General features: G+C 40.4%; 1 protein-coding gene across 4 annotated transcripts in view; it reads left to right on the forward strand.

Annotated features, from left to right (window-relative positions):
* Nucleotides 1-11,191, forward strand: part of hdac4 (histone deacetylase 4) — a 120,723-nt gene extending 109,532 nt beyond the window's left edge. For all 4 annotated transcript variants that reach the window (XM_040148628.1, XM_040148632.1, XM_040148630.1 and 1 more), the window contains exons 24-28: nucleotides 131-249; nucleotides 1,055-1,188; nucleotides 9,315-9,399; nucleotides 9,701-9,842; nucleotides 10,502-11,191. In XM_040148628.1, coding sequence (XP_040004562.1) covers nucleotides 131-249; nucleotides 1,055-1,188; nucleotides 9,315-9,399; nucleotides 9,701-9,842; nucleotides 10,502-10,541 — 520 coding nt within the window. In that variant the 3' untranslated portion in view covers nucleotides 10,542-11,191. The remainder of the gene's footprint in view (nucleotides 1-130; nucleotides 250-1,054; nucleotides 1,189-9,314; nucleotides 9,400-9,700; nucleotides 9,843-10,501) is intronic.
* The last annotated feature ends 4,520 nt before the right edge of the window (nucleotides 11,192-15,711 follow it).

Here is a 15,711-nt window from a genome sequence, read left to right on the forward strand (position 1 = left end):
ACAAGACAAAAACCAAATGCATCAAACTAAATGTCCTATACGAAGCCACAATTCTTGGTTAGTGATACAGCCTCCAACATAAATACAGTATTTTGTTGACATTGTGTTTTTTTCCCATTGGTTACTCTAGGACAGTGGTTATGCCTATTGCCAATGAGTTTGCCCCAGACATGGTTCTAGTATCTTCAGGCTTTGATGCGGTAGATGGACATGCTCCACCCCTGGGAGGATACAAACTGACAGCTAAATGTAAGTTCTGACCACAGCTATCCAGTTTATTATTCCTGTTTTTTTTTTCTAAATCATATTATGTCTTGTAGATAGGTATGAAACTGATTTAAGAATTTCTAAGACCTTGATCATGCATGCACATTTTAAAACATACCCTGTACATCTCACACATGGCACTCATGCTGTATATTCCATTCTCCCTGTGCAATGCACACTTGTTTCTGATAACAGGAAAGACTGGTAGATGCACACACAGACGCTTACACACCTAGTGTTTGTTTTGTGCGACTGAGTTGTGTATTCAGGTTGAGACCTTGGCGTGTCACCAGCGAGCTCTTCTAAAACCATCCTGTAGATCTCTTGGTCTTGGTTTGGAAGGGGGTTATATAGGTAGTTTAGAGAGGACTGCAGGAAGAGGGGATATGGGTAGAATTCAGGAGAGAAGAAAGTATGGCTGAATGCATATATTCAAACTCCCCTCCTCCTGAAAAACAAAGATCAAAGGCTGTAACCAGGCCTAATCGCAAAGCCGCATTTATTAAAATTAAACCTGGCTCATATTATGGCCTGTTTTTTGGCCCATAGTAAATCCACAGTGCACTCTTTCGTTCTTCCTCCCTCTGAGGCAGTCACCCCTTCCTTCATCCATGTTCAAACCCCCTTTTTCTCTCTCTTTTCTTTGATCAATATCCAAAAAGGAAGTCAGAACTTGAAGAGCAGTGCTTCCCCGTCTCATTCTTGTTCTCTTGCCCTTTCTCCCTCCCTCCTTTCCTCTCTTTCTCTACCTTTTTTTTTTTTTCTTTGCCATTTCCTGTGTGTACAGGCTTTGGCTACCTGACCAGGCAGCTGATGGGTCTGGCGGGCGGTCGGTTGGTTCTTGCCCTGGAGGGAGGTCATGACCTCACAGCCATATGTGATGCCTCTGAAGCCTGCGTCTCTGCTCTGCTTGGCAATGAGGTAAGATGAGAGCCAAGAGGAGAAGGGATAAATTACTGTCAAAATATCGTCATGCATTATTCTCAAAATATCCTAGAGCAAGGGACTAGGATTCAACAGATACATTGAGAGTTGCAGATTAAATCTATGGTGTTAAATTAACGAGGGTCTGAGGTTCATAATGGGAGCTGCGTTGCATACACTTTAAATAGCTCATATAGAGAATATAATCTGGTTTGATCCAAGTCTATAAATTCAAAACTAGAAAATCCTTTTTATTGTAAAGAGTTTATTTTAATTCCAGCCAAATGTTATGTAATGACAAGTATGTTGATGTAGAAGTTTGTTCTAATTAATTCATAATGATGAGCTTTATTTATAGCCTCATAAAAATCAACATACTGCAATTAATGAACATAAATTTTAATGATAGACTTTTCTGATTTCTTCATCTGAAGCCAGAACAACTGTGACGTTTGTGTACCCTGATTGGGTAACTCGCATGAATGGTGTTTAAAACAAATTTTGTCATGAGGGAACACATGGCCAATGATGGTTACAAGAATTAATGAAATCGCCAAACCCCAAAAAAGGTACAGGCTAATGGTATGGTCTGTTACATAGATTTCCACAGAACAGGCTTGTACATTCTTTCGACAACAGGACCATTTTATCTTAGCCAAAACCATCTTGCCTTCATGTTCTCTTATACTGCCTCTGTCTGGCAAGTCAACACCACACACTCACACGCACGCACACGCACACACACACACACACGCTAAAGCACGTCAGAGGGAGAGGATTTCCAGGCAGAAGGTTAATTGTGGGAGTGTGTAGGTTGGGCTGTGGAACAGAGCAAACATTGGCTCTCTGTGATTCATGGCGCACAACAGAGTAGCAGCTCGTCACAGACGCCCACATATTTTCTCCCATCTAATGGAGAGGCTGGAGTGCTTTTTTGGATGGACTGCTCTGTCTCATTTTCTCTCCGCAGATTATGCATCCAAGATCTGTCAGGGCCTTAGTGTTAAAGAACTACTGAAATGTGATACAGAATAGATATTTCAGAACTATTGTATTGTTTTTAGATACTGTATGTCCAGGCTGCCTCTCAAGCCAACTCAACCAGCTTGTAGTTCATTTCTAGCATCGGAGATTGTCTCTAAAGTCCGCTAGTAATGTAATTTTTAACTTTGCTTTCAGGCATATAGTCAGAGAGGAGTGAGGTGGCTGTTTGATGCCTAGCCTTGGACACTTTGTTTATTTTATTTTTCTTGAGTGTATCTATTGTGTGAAACTCTGTTGGAGAGATGAGTTGTGATGTCTTACAGTTACGTGAGTGATTGAACATAACCGCATCCTCATTGTGTTTTGAATGTTTTCACATCTGTAATTAGAGCTGTCTCCTTGTGATCCAACACTGCGTTTTGGTAAAAAAAACATTTTTACAAAGTTTTCATGTGTCAATATTTCAATTCAGTTCAGTTGAGTTCAATTCAATGCGAATAGCGGGTGCAAATTTCAAAGGCATGGAGCAGTGCAGACACATTTTCAAATTCACTTCTTAGAGAAATAATGATCAAGTCAAGTAAAGAGTGAAGAGAGAAAATGGTGATCTACTTGGCATAAATTTTACCCTCATTTATCTCAGCAATACAAGCTAAAAGTAAAGTGCATCACCAAGTGTTAAGTACCACACATCAAGAGTGAATATTCAGACTGATGCTCTTGCATTAACTTTATTTATTATGAGAAATTGACCATTCTCAAGTCTTGCTGCAGGCCTAGCCACAACTACACCCTCAGAGTGTTGGTTGTCATTGGAACGGCTACAGTACCTGCTAAAGCCATTATCTGCCCACTGAGACACTCTGAACAGTTTTACAAATGCAGATGGTTCTGCAGTTCGGATTAGTTGACTAGTTGTTGTTAGTTGAGAATAGTTGTTTGACTGCATATAGTTATCATAATATGGTGTAATAATGCATCAGTGTAATGAAAAACATAAAATGCAGTCAGTGGCAGAAATCTTTGTACAATTAGTTTTTCTTGCCTTTGTTTGAATATGGCCTAACATCAGTGCTTGTAAAGGCATGTTACATGAATACAAAAGTAAGCATTCACACTTAAAATAAAATAATTGTTGTGTTCAGTCGCCATTTATCCAGTGGACAAAAAATAATTATATTTCAGTCATAACTTCAAAACAAATTAAGCCTGTGTGAATGAAAGTAATTGATTAGATAAGTAGTAATATGTTAAGCTCTCAATCTGTATCTGCCCCATCGAAGTATCTGTGCATCCCTAGTACTCTTGTTCCAGCCCTCCAGACAGCTTGGGCTATAAGTGACTTCTTGGAATTGTTCAAACCTGTGTGGCCTTGTTCCATGTGGATCTTGGAGCTGGAGGGAAAAAAAAAAACAGAACAACAACACAGGATCACATTGATAAAACTCTGTCCCTGCAACCAACCAGTTCACCACTACAGACAGATTGACCATTTTGAAGTGACATTTTACAGGCTGGAACATAGTTAGAACACGCTGGCAAAGTTATTAACTTTATTCTTAAGAGAAAAACTATGCTATGTCGCAAACCATAGGAAACTAACAGATCTGCTCGATCATAGTTTGCAGAAGTGGGGAAAGTAGAAGCTTAATCTAATAAACGAACTGTGTTTACCTGCACTGTTCCCACCAATGACTCAAAGCTACATAACACTGCCATTACGGAAGGTACGGTTTCCAAGAATTCAAGGACATCTCAGCAGGGCGGAGGCTTTTTGCTGTCACAGAGGTTAGCACTCAGGACTTGTAGTTTGAAGTACGCTCTCTGTACTCACAACATCGCACTGCTGGAAAAAGAATGAATTGGACCAAGGGGCTTGCTTCTTCGGTTTCAGAAGCCTGCAGAGCACTGGCCTCAGCAGGGGTTTGGAGGAGGTCACTGGATGGGTGCCACAGGGAGCTGAAAATTCGAAAATTGGCAGGAGGAATGGAGCGTCAATTGCCTCAGCCTTGCAGGACACCCCTCTCACCCAGGGCCCCGTCACTGGTACACATCTGAAAATGGTTACCCTAACACCTCTTCCAGGAGGGTCAGCCTAGGTCTAGGGATCAGATAATAAAGGGAAACGGAGTAATCATTTGAAGTTGGATGGGAGGAAACTATTGTTATAAAGCAGCTGTACCTATGTAGTTCTTCAAAATCTGGAAAAGTATCAGCTGAATTTTAATCATGTTTTTCTGATATGCATAGTTTTATATTTTATAAAGGTAATTTTATTTCTTGTGCAGAGTTACAGTTTCTAGAATGCAACATGCATCATATTGAACACAAACCATACTCTGAAGTAAAGCTATGCAACTTTTACAATGCAATTCCTACACTATACAAGTCACAACCATGAGGCTTTAGCTTTTTACTTTTTGGGGCACGTTGAAAAAAAAAACATTTAAGATATCATGACAGCAGCCTGATAGAAATCCTTTTACAGGATGCGTCATTAGCCAGAAAATGTCTTTGATACAGTGATGAACAACACAGATGGAGATGTTGTTGAGTTAAGTATAGACCCAGAATTCTCATGACTTGCACCGGTTGGCTCTTTGGCAGCGATTGATGTCAGCTGTTTGAACAAAGGCAAATCATTCAGTTGTGTGGGACTTTGATAACGGAGAGCAAAGAAAAAAAACGAGGCTAAAATGTCCCTGATCAGATCAAAATGGCAGGAAGCAAGTGTTTTTATCATAATCCCAGCAAAGGTCTCAGTAATGGTGGAAGTTTCTGGAAAACGTCAGTGGGGGATTGAGCTAGAGGGAGAGAAAAAAGGTCTGGTGTTTGTTTATTTGGGGTTTTTTTTGTTTTTTTCGTTTGTTCAGTCTGGTAATAGCCTCAGATGGCAAATATTGAGAAATATTTAGACGATACTTAATTAAATTTTAGGCCTAAAGGGACATCGTAGCTTCACCATGTTGAGCAACAAACTAGACCCTGGCAACAAGTGGCCAACAATCAGATTAATTTTGGACTTGTCTGAATTTTTTTTTAGAGGATATATTTTAGTCTGTGCATGTGTGTGTGTGTATTGGCTGGAGTATGAATGGTGCAAAAGAGTAGGCTCAGGCGTGGAGACACAGCTGGAATAGCCAGTCAGCTGTGCTTTTGTTTATGAAGCTTCAAACTGCCTAAGGGTTTGTATTGTCTGAATGTGTCCAGAGCCCAAGATGTCACCTTAATACAAATCTATGATCTAACAATAGCATATAAACCATAAAGTATGTGTTGAATGGTAATGCATATACCAGTGAGCTTTAGACTGACAGATGAGTTGCTATATTGTGCAAAGTACTAAGTTCAAAATTTATTAGAAGTGACATAATGCAGCAAAGCAACAAAGGACAATATAGATGGTTAAGAGGCCACAAATATCTCACTTTGTTTATCATGTGAGCAGTGATTTTATTGTGGGGCTGTCTTGAAAGACAGCCTCCACATTGGAGCCAAAACATCCTAAAGGTGTTCACTATATCCTCTTCATCTCCTGTGTAACTTTTACTTCCAGTGTTTTACTGCCTGCTAGTGTGAGAAATATATCCGTGCTTTTATTGGCAGGTTAAGACAAGCTTTGCCATAATGAGCATTAGGTTTCCTTTGAAAACAGCTCAAATTAGCTGGGAAAGAGAGGGATGAAAATTGTTGAATGGACTTTACAGGCTCTTTTATTCACCCCCACCACTGTAGTGCGTAATCGTGAAGTCTCTCTAGTTAAATAGCTCATGAATGATGCATTGGCGACTACACTAGTCAACTCTGAACCCGGGACTAATTGATGATTGCTCGCAAACAGATGTTGGCCCAGCTCGAACCATGGTTGTTAGCAATTATTTGATAAACAACAGGGTAATATGCTAATTGTTACCAGCTGTGAGTGAGGTTATTCAGTGTGTTTACACTCCAGTTACAGTAAGACGCTCGACTTCACCTGTCCCCCCTTGGGTCTGACTATTCCCCACCACCCCCTGACTACAAGGCAAACCTACAACACTTTCCGAAAAGGTCACCTGCTTCGCACAATACACGTTGTTACCTTGTTCAGTTAGCATAACATAATCAACTGGTTTTAGTGACCGCCAACATATGCACACGGACACAACAGTAAACAATGGATGCCTTGTGTGCTTTTCTTTTGCTGAACAAGTGGAATTCCTCCTCTTTCCACTGTTTTGGTTTCAGCCTCCCTCAGGAATGTTTTTACCGGGGCACATTCCTCACTCTCAGCTCATGGCTTTCCATGGTGTCTCATCTTTGCTGGCCAGGACCTTGGGCATTGGACGGCCGTGTCACAAGGAGAATTAGACTTCCTCGGAAATCAGTCAGTACAGTGACAGCAAACCATCCTCAAAGGACATTTGTCTCTCCTTCTCTCAGAGCTGCGGCACATCAAATGGTACGAAGATGCAGAAGTCCAGGCACAACCAGGATCACAAACTCAATAAACAGAAATGTCTGGACGATGTGGCAGACAAATGTATGTTTTTATATAGTGCACATTCATGTCTGTCTGTGTGCATATGTGTGTTTGCCTTACCTGCCAGGTGGGGGCCCCTGGAGTACCCTGACAAGAGCCATTAAAGTTTATGAGCGAGAGGCCCAGCTGTCAATCAAGCTGACAGGCTGCCCCCGTCCAACTCTGCTCTGAGGTGAACTCCTCGAAACCCCAGAGAACCCCTGACCCACTTTGACTGGGGGCTGGGTTAGAATGGGCTGGGTAGGGCTGGGTTGGGACTGGCTAAGGTTATGGTGAGAAGTTGGCAGCTGTAGCCTGAAGGTTGGGAAAGTACGATTTGATCGAAAGATTTATGGTTTGAGTCCCCAGACTAGCAGGGAAATTTTGAGATGGGAGTGATGAAGAGGTACTGCTGTCTTCCATAAGTGAAATAACTTCAAAGGGCTGAACCTTTTACGTTTTCCCAGAGATGAGCACCATAGCTGGCAGTTCCGGGCAGCTCCCAGGTGTGTTAAGTGTTTCTCTTTGATTAGGCACTCAGACCAAAAATAGCCCTGTGTTAATACAGCTCAGGGGTTGGTGTGGGCGTGTTGCTTCACAATAGCAAGGGAAACAGTAGAACTGCACCATTCATGTGAGAAAGTAAGAAACCTTTTTTTTTCGCCAGAGACCTCTGCATTGGCACCACCACTGTGTCTCGGAGCAGTCTCATAGAAATGAAAGAAAGTCTGTGTTTTGTGACGCAGAGCTATTGTCGGTCTGAAGTCCCTCTGGTCTAAATGTAAGTCCAAGTGTAACTAGAAACATGCTCTTTTAGTCAACCTGATTTCAGTGATAATTGGAGTTTAAAGGGACAATTCACATTGTGAAACTTTGCATGTGTTCATTGGTTCATAGAAAAAGTGATGTATAGTATCATTATATAATATGAAAGCAAGCTTCGTTGTTATATGATGTACCATAGTTCTGAGCACCATCGTTTTTCAATATATTACATGAAATTATCTGACATGTTTTGTTGTGGTAAATCTTACTCAAGTTTAGCAAGAATGCTCACTTTGTAGGCCAACCCACCTCTTTTTGTCAATAGTATAGCAGTTGAGGGCTTAGTTTTTGCCTCCTGGTTGTAACTGTTGCAATATGAAAAAAAAAGATTGGCTTTGAGTGATTACATAGGTAAACTATTGACCTATGGAGGGGTTGATGTACAGTCACAGAACAAAAACTGCAGGTTGCCTGTTATGTCTTTCTAGCCAATGAGGCAGTCAAGCCTACTCTGCTGTTGGACGTTTTTGTACGTTGCTCTGGATCAGAGTGTCAGCCAAAAACCAAATAACCCAATGTAAATATTCATGCACAAACTGTATATATATATATATATGTATGTGTGTGTGTGTGTGTGTGTGTGTGTGTGTGTGTGTGTGTGTGTGTGTGTGTGTGTGTGTGTGTGTGTGTTTGTGTGTCTTCGTGTGTTCGTGTGTGTGTCTGTGTGCATGCAATTCTGTCTGTTCCTGTGTGCATGATGTAGCTTGTCGTGCCACAGCAGGATTAAAGTATCCCTCTCCCTAGACTGCCTCTTCCCTCAGCCCCCGCGAACCCCTCCCACACACTATTTGTTTTAATTAAAAGAAAACTTCCAGCCTTTGCCAAGTGAGACTGACCAACGAAGACTTTTTCCTCCTCTCTGGCATTCTACTCCCAAATTTCAGGCCAAACCTTTTTTTTTTTTTTTTGTACCATAATGTCTCTTTACATGTTTCTCAGTTGGTGCTTTATTCCATTGGGGTTATAATTGAAAAGAAAAGGGATGCATGTCGTCTTTGTTGGAATGTGGAGCTGAATGAGCCTGTTTGACAAAATGGGATGAGAAAGTGTCGTATATGCAGTCGGCCAAAGGGGAAATTGAATCATTCCGGGTTGGGAAGGCACATTTGGGAATAGCCCTGTTTCCTCTGAATTGTGGCTTGGAGAGTTTCATAGGCTTAGCAATACTCCCTGATGTGTGTGATGTGTGTGCATGAGTGTGCATGCATATATGTGTTTGTGTGAGCAGGCAGTTTCCATTTGTATGCATCTGTGTGTACTAGTATGTATCCTTAGAGTGAGACAAAGTACAAAGCACACATTGTAGTTTGTGTCAAAGAGTAGCAAAGCTCTTGGTGAGTGGGAGGAGGTGTGCACCTGCAGGCCTATTTTCTATTGTGTCAGCAGCTCGAGCGTGTTCCCCACCTCTTGGAGTGATTCAACACTGGGCTGAAGTCCACATTCAAAAGTGATCCTTTAAACCAGGCGGGAACCACATTAGTTCAAGTGAGGTTTCTACAGGGTTTTGGAGCAGTGTTTCTGAACACATCAGTCGCATTCATGAAATTACATATTCAGCCATACCCTCTATATCTAATAAATGGCTCGAGACGAGGGCACTCAGCCGGTTGTCCCCATACGCGTAGGTTCAGTGCCAAGTTGTCTGCCCTGCCGCAGTTACATTACAACACAAGTGTCTTAAATAATCTCCAAGACATGGCTGGTGGGAAGATTTAATGCTGTTACTGTAAAACATGCAGCACCATCATTTTGCTTTCAGTAGAGAATGTGAAGCGGGAAATGTGTTTTGATATTATTTTTCTTTCTGTTGCAGTTGGACCCCATTCCTGATGAGGTGCTGCAGCAGAGACCAAATGCCAATGCTGTCAACTCTATGGAGAAAGTTATTGAAGCTCACGGTGAGTGGACTATTAAGATGTAGACACAGCATGCACCAGCATCTACATCTCTTTAATTATCATTCTACATCTTATTTATTATCATTATAAACAACAGTTTGGTGTAATTGGCCTACTTAGCTGGAAATTTAACAGATGGTAAATTAAGTGTCTATCCAGTCACTGCATAATATTAAGTCCACATGCAAAACCTGTAAAGCCAAAAACATCAAATCTCTACACACACTAATGAATAGGCAGTGAACCTGCGTGTCAGCACAGTGTTCTAATTGCACTTTTACTGTGTCCTGGTCTTCTGTAGGTAAATACTGGTGCTCACTGCAACGCTCTGCCTCCACACTCGGTTGCTCATTGAGCGAAGCTCTCCGGCGTGACGCAGAGGAAGCCGAGACTGTCTCCGCTATGGCCTCACTGTCTGTTGCCAACAAGCATATTGGAAAGAGGTACGTTGTGTTGCATAGTTGTTCCAAAGGATTGATGAATCTTAGGTTAGTAGTATATTTAAAGTTCCACTGATCATTGTTTTACATCTAATCAATCAAATGAGTTACGTATAACGTGAAAGGTGTTGTTCACTGTGATGGAGACAGACATATTTAGCACCTAGTTTTGCAGATTTTAGGCTCTTTAAGCTCATTGATTTGGTTTGATGGCCTGTAGGGTCCAGTCTCTCTTCAATCCCCGTTTCAGCTGCAGTAGGCAGGTCTTTTCAGCAAAAAGCTGTGATAAATTCACTTTGCACACCCTGCACACAACCAAACAGCCGGCAGACAATGTTACCAACAAGCTGGTGATAAATGTTGAATGAATTAACCAGATATTTTGCTGGGTTTGGTTTATGACACCCCATCACAATAACCATTACATAATGACTCAGTATACACTTCAAGTTTTACATGTGTGTTGATTAAAATGTTGATCTTTAACAACACAAAAAGAGATTTGTATAGTCTCTTTTCACCTTCCTTAGGTACTGTGGTTACTGTACATTTGGTTGTATGCAATTCATTGCTTTACAATAGCATGCACAGCACTTAAATGTATGCAGTGATGGTTCTGTCAGCGAATAATGTTACTACATTGTTTATGCGATTATCCCCAGGGCTGAAGAGGAACCAATGGAAGAGGAAGCTCCTATGTAAAGAAACATCCCTAGCCTTTGACCACTTAGACTTTATCTTTGACAGTGTCCTCGTCCAGTCAATTTCAATTTAAACGCCACTCCTATGTCCTGCCCCCGCCATAACAAGATGGCATCTTGTCATCTGAGAGAACAAAAGAGCTGACATAAGTGGCAGTGAAAGGAAGCGGAACACTGAGGATGACCAATGCATTCACTGATCAGCAGTGCACAGACTGATCAGCATCAGCAATGTCTTGTATTGTTTCTTTAAGACCATGGATATAAGAGGAATGAATCGACCATCCCACAATGACAACCTCGACTGCCAGTGCTTTTTAAAGACTATACATGTGTACTTTTTTCAACGCCAGTTGGAACCATGCGCAGACGATCTGCAGTCGTCTACTTATGTCATTATTGTTTTTGGGTTTTTTTTTTTTTGGCTTTATCATCATCTTCTCGCTTTCATAAAAACCACCAGAGCTAATGTGATTGTGACGCTGCACTAAGGATGGATCATTCCTGCTTTTTAAGACATCCGAATGAAAGGAACAAAGTGGTCGAATTTCTTGCTATTTTCCAATGTGGTTGGAGATCACAGATGAGAAATGTCAGCAGGTGTTCTGATTCCAAAAGGACTGCGCTCGTGCCTTTTTTTTTTTTTTTTAAACCTGGTGGATTTTCTGTTGAGCTTTACTGAAAGAGCTCTGCCTTAAAAAAAAAAAAAAAAAAAAAAAATACAGGTTTGGGAATGAACTCTCTTCTCCCCCAGCCTCTTAAACATTTTTATCCTGGCAAGACATCCTATGCCTGCATGTTGTTGGCACATAGACTGGAAGATCTTGGCATGTTTACCTATAATTCCCTACAGCCAACCTACTGTCTCTCCCTGTAGCTCCATCTTTCCTTTTCCCCCTCACTTTCAATCTCGGCTTGGAAGGTAGTTCCCAGCCACAAGTTGGAGTTGGTTCAGTTTAAAAGGAAGTTTAAGGTGGGATTAGTATTACTCAGTGTAAACATGTATCACATAGGCATCAGTTCTCCTTAGGGAGGAATTAAGTAGCATGCACTGTACTAGAGCAACAAGATTTCTGAAAACTAGAATGCTGTTCATACTGTGTGTATTAGTTAGACAATAGTGAAGCCAAAGCATGATGGACTATCATCTCTGTAGAGTCAAACCACTTACAACCACAAGCATATAACACAGATTTACCAGTAACCATTTTAATTTTAAATCAGTCTCACTTTTTACAGATTAATGAGGGATGCAGAGGAATTAATCTCATGTTGGCCAATCTGTTGAAGCAGCCCTCTCTAAGACAACTGTCTCTCCATGGTAACAAGTGCCATACCACCTGGGATTTTCCAGAGGGGTGTTCCAGGGCCGCACAGGCTCTCACAGCTGGTTCAACATCTTATGCCCCTTGTTAAGCACATCTGCTCCCCAAATGTCAAGTGCTACGAGGCAGGTGTGTGTACATTTGTTCAAAAACAGTGAAGCACAAGCTGCTCTTCATAACTATTTGAGTGTATACTCATATTTTTATAGGTGTTTTTTTTGTTTGTTTTGTTTGTTTGTTTTTTAAATATCCTAATTTTTCTTGACCAGCAATACAGGGGTTGGCCAAGCATAAAGAATATCCTTGGAACTTTACTTAGCACATGTAGCTCAGATTCTCCTCTAGGTTTGGGTTTCAGAAGAGTTTATATATTGAAACTGAATACTGAATAGATCTGCCTTACAAACCTGAATCCTTTGGAATCAGTAATAATTATCTTAATATTTAAGAGGACATGAGGTAAAAGATTGGTTAGAATTTCATTATACTTAGTGCTTATGGAATATGGGTCTTAAACGTAACTGGCTTTCAGTGCCCAACCCTACTAGTCGGTTTATACAAAACACCAGCCTGTCCATTTTGGTAGGTAAAACACTTCTTTCCTTTTAAAAACATCTGCATGTCTGATTGTGACTATACCAGCCACTGCGCACCGTGGGGCCAGTGTGCAAACGTTAGCTTCCTGTCTGTAACCATTCTTCCAACGTGTGTTTGGCATCTGGGCAACTACCTTCAGTCTTTGTTTCATCTAAAAAAGCTAATCAAATGTTAAATGTATTTTTTCAGTGAACAGAAACAGAGTGCTGTGGTCTTTGCTGTTGTTTACTTCACGTAGGACATTGATCTCATGAGTATTACTGCCACACACATTTGTCAATGACTACTCTACTTTTGTTGATTCTTGTTCGTCTCATCCCTGTCTTCTTCCTGGTTTAGTTGCCCTTTCAGTGAATACTTTTTGTACTTTCGGACTGTGTTTTCCTGCTGTTTTGTACACTTGGCTCACTCTCTCCTCTGTTTTTCTGTTACATGGTAAAGCTGACATACCTCACAACACATGAGGGTTCAGACTCAGTTTTTAATGGACATTACATGACAATGTTTTTCTGGATTGGGGTTTTTGTGGGAGGGTTGGGATGCAAATGTTTCTACTTTGTATAATGATGGACAATTGTGTATTTACTGTCTGTTCATAGTAGATTTATATATAAAAACGAGTATATTATATATATATATATATATATATATATATATATATATATATATATATATATATATACATAATGAAACACTATGATCTTGTTTTTGAACTTGGTATTGAAAAATTATACTTTCCATGGGTCCTACATACAGTTGGCCCTTTTTAGGGTGTAACTGAAGGCACCATTTGCTGTACTTGGTTACAGTTTATTTGTTGAGTAGCATTTTACGGTTTGTGTTTTTGTCTTTCAACACTGATGACTAGTTTATGGCTTTATTCATCCCATTGGTACCATAACACTGTTACAGTAAGTGTGCAATTACGCTCCGCTCAGCCTTGCATATTCATACCATTCCACACCGTTTATGCGTGTAGATGGTATTATATAAAAACGCTGATTTTGGCTGGCACTTCCAGGGTTTCAGTATTTTTAAGAAATGTGTGACTAAAATTTGAGACCTGGATTCTACACATCTCAAAAATGACCAAAGTCATGATCCGTTTCTTCACATTTGTTCCTCTTCCTTACAGCGCTATCATTTCATCCTCTAACATCTTTGACAGAACAAGAAAAATGGCAAGGGTAGATGGGAATTGGAACATGGCTATGCTCTTCCCCTACATTAAATCACTATCACTATATGATGGGCCTTGGAAATGATTCCACATGATCTTCACTCGTTTCTTACCAGGGCCCAATGTCCTTTTTAGTTTGATTTTAAATAAACATTCATTTAAATTCATCAAGCTCACATATGTAATCCCATTCATCAGCTAAGTGATGACTCTGGGTTTCTTGGAGGCCTTTTGTTTAGTAAGACTATCCAAAAGATCACAGGTGCTTGATCCCTCATGTCTTTACTTTCTCACAGGACACCAAAATTCCATTCCTGGCTTCTCCTTTTCTAGGGCCAATTTTTGTTAACAATATCTATGTTTCAAGAAAAAAATATATGATTACATTGTCATATGCTGATCGAAATTGTAAAAGACCCAGATTTTCAAATCTCAATTAGACTTGCAAGGAGTAAATTTTCTCATTCTGACTGAATGCATCTGACCTCTAATGCCATAGGGATGCTGTCTCTTCCTGCAGATGCACCTTTGGTGTCACATGTCTCTAAATCACCTCCATGGCATCCTTTCCCATGGCTCCTGCAGATGGCTGGAGAGGTTAAAGGTCGTTTTAAGCATCTTCCACTTTGTAAGTCTACAAGAACAAAGGAAATGTGTGGACGTGCAGTAAATTGTATGCCATAAAGTAGGTTTTACCCAAGGGATAACTAAGGTCTGAACCTTTAATGTCCTCTTGTCTCTAGGACCATATTCACATTATCATAATACTTTATCCATACAGGGATATCTGTGGTTAGGATGTGAAAATGCATATAATCAGGCTGTCCTGAATATCACTTTAACTGGGATATGCTGAATGCTGTGCGTGTAAATACAGTTGATCAGATGCTTTTCGGTAACCCAGCCCAGAACATTCCCAGAACCTTTGCACAGCAGTGCCAGTCATGGATTTTCTACTGTTGAATGCTTTGGTTTCTCAGAAGGAGCCAAAACTAGCACACTCTGGCTACTCTGGCCGTCTGTCTTCACTGTTAGTCTTAACACAATGTCCAGTAACAAAAAAAAAAAAAGAGCAGCGACATTCCATTTTGTTATAATTTCCATTCATTAGGAGGGGGCAAATCTCTTCGTTTTAACCCTCGTAGTTCAGTCCAGCCAGGTCCCAGAACTGTCTGTTTATTTAGGTGGCCTGGTCCGACTCCACTCCATTCCTCGTTTCTCTCTGCATGATCCATATGTCTGCATGCACTGCCTACCTGTCGAGGGATCGAGCACTGAAGGACGTTAGTACTTTCACTGTATCCAAACTGTCTTATCTCTTTTACTGCTCTTTTGTTTCTGGTGGGGAGGAGTTTGGGTGCTTTCCATGTTGTGCTTTTACTTGTAGCATATGGAATCTTCAAACCTGAAATACTTAAGTTGAATATTTTACAAAAAAGGTAAAAAAAAAAAAAAAAAAAGTATCTAGCACTTGTAACACAGACAATAGATTTTATTGTATTTATGTAGAAAAACAAATTGTTTTAGGGGGACGCTTTGTAAACTGCGACAACAGAATGGACTTTTTTTTTTTTTTTTTTTTTTTTTTTACACCAGGCTAGATGTGACTTTGGTGGACTTTTGGGAAGACTTGTTTGTTCTTAGTCACATCTGGACTTATAAAAGGGCTCCATCCAGTTGCCTGGTCATTGTTACAGTCGTCCATTCCAATAAATAAGCCAGTTATCACTATGACCACTGTGGTTCAAAAACAAACAGTTCTAGGTTTACATATGTATAAAATGCATATTCTTTTTTTTATCAGTTATGTTTTTGACTTGTTCCACCATTGTTACAGAAATAGTACATTTTTCTCGGGAACTTTTGCTCTAACATGTTGTCTTTGACATCTACAATATAAAGTATTGTTTTGGAAAAACTGCAGTGTCTGTTTTTTATGTTAATGATGTTGGTTGCTGGTTTTCATTGCAAAGAAAAAGGCTTACTCACTCGAAGGCAAACGTGTCCCACTGTCAAGCGTAAAGGAAGGTGCTAAGGTTGAGCGCCTGTCCTCACAGACCATAAAAAAC

The sequence above is a fragment of the Xiphias gladius genome, chromosome 16 (assembly GCF_016859285.1).
Source record: "Xiphias gladius isolate SHS-SW01 ecotype Sanya breed wild chromosome 16, ASM1685928v1, whole genome shotgun sequence".
Lineage (NCBI taxonomy): Eukaryota > Metazoa > Chordata > Actinopteri > Istiophoriformes > Xiphiidae > Xiphias > Xiphias gladius.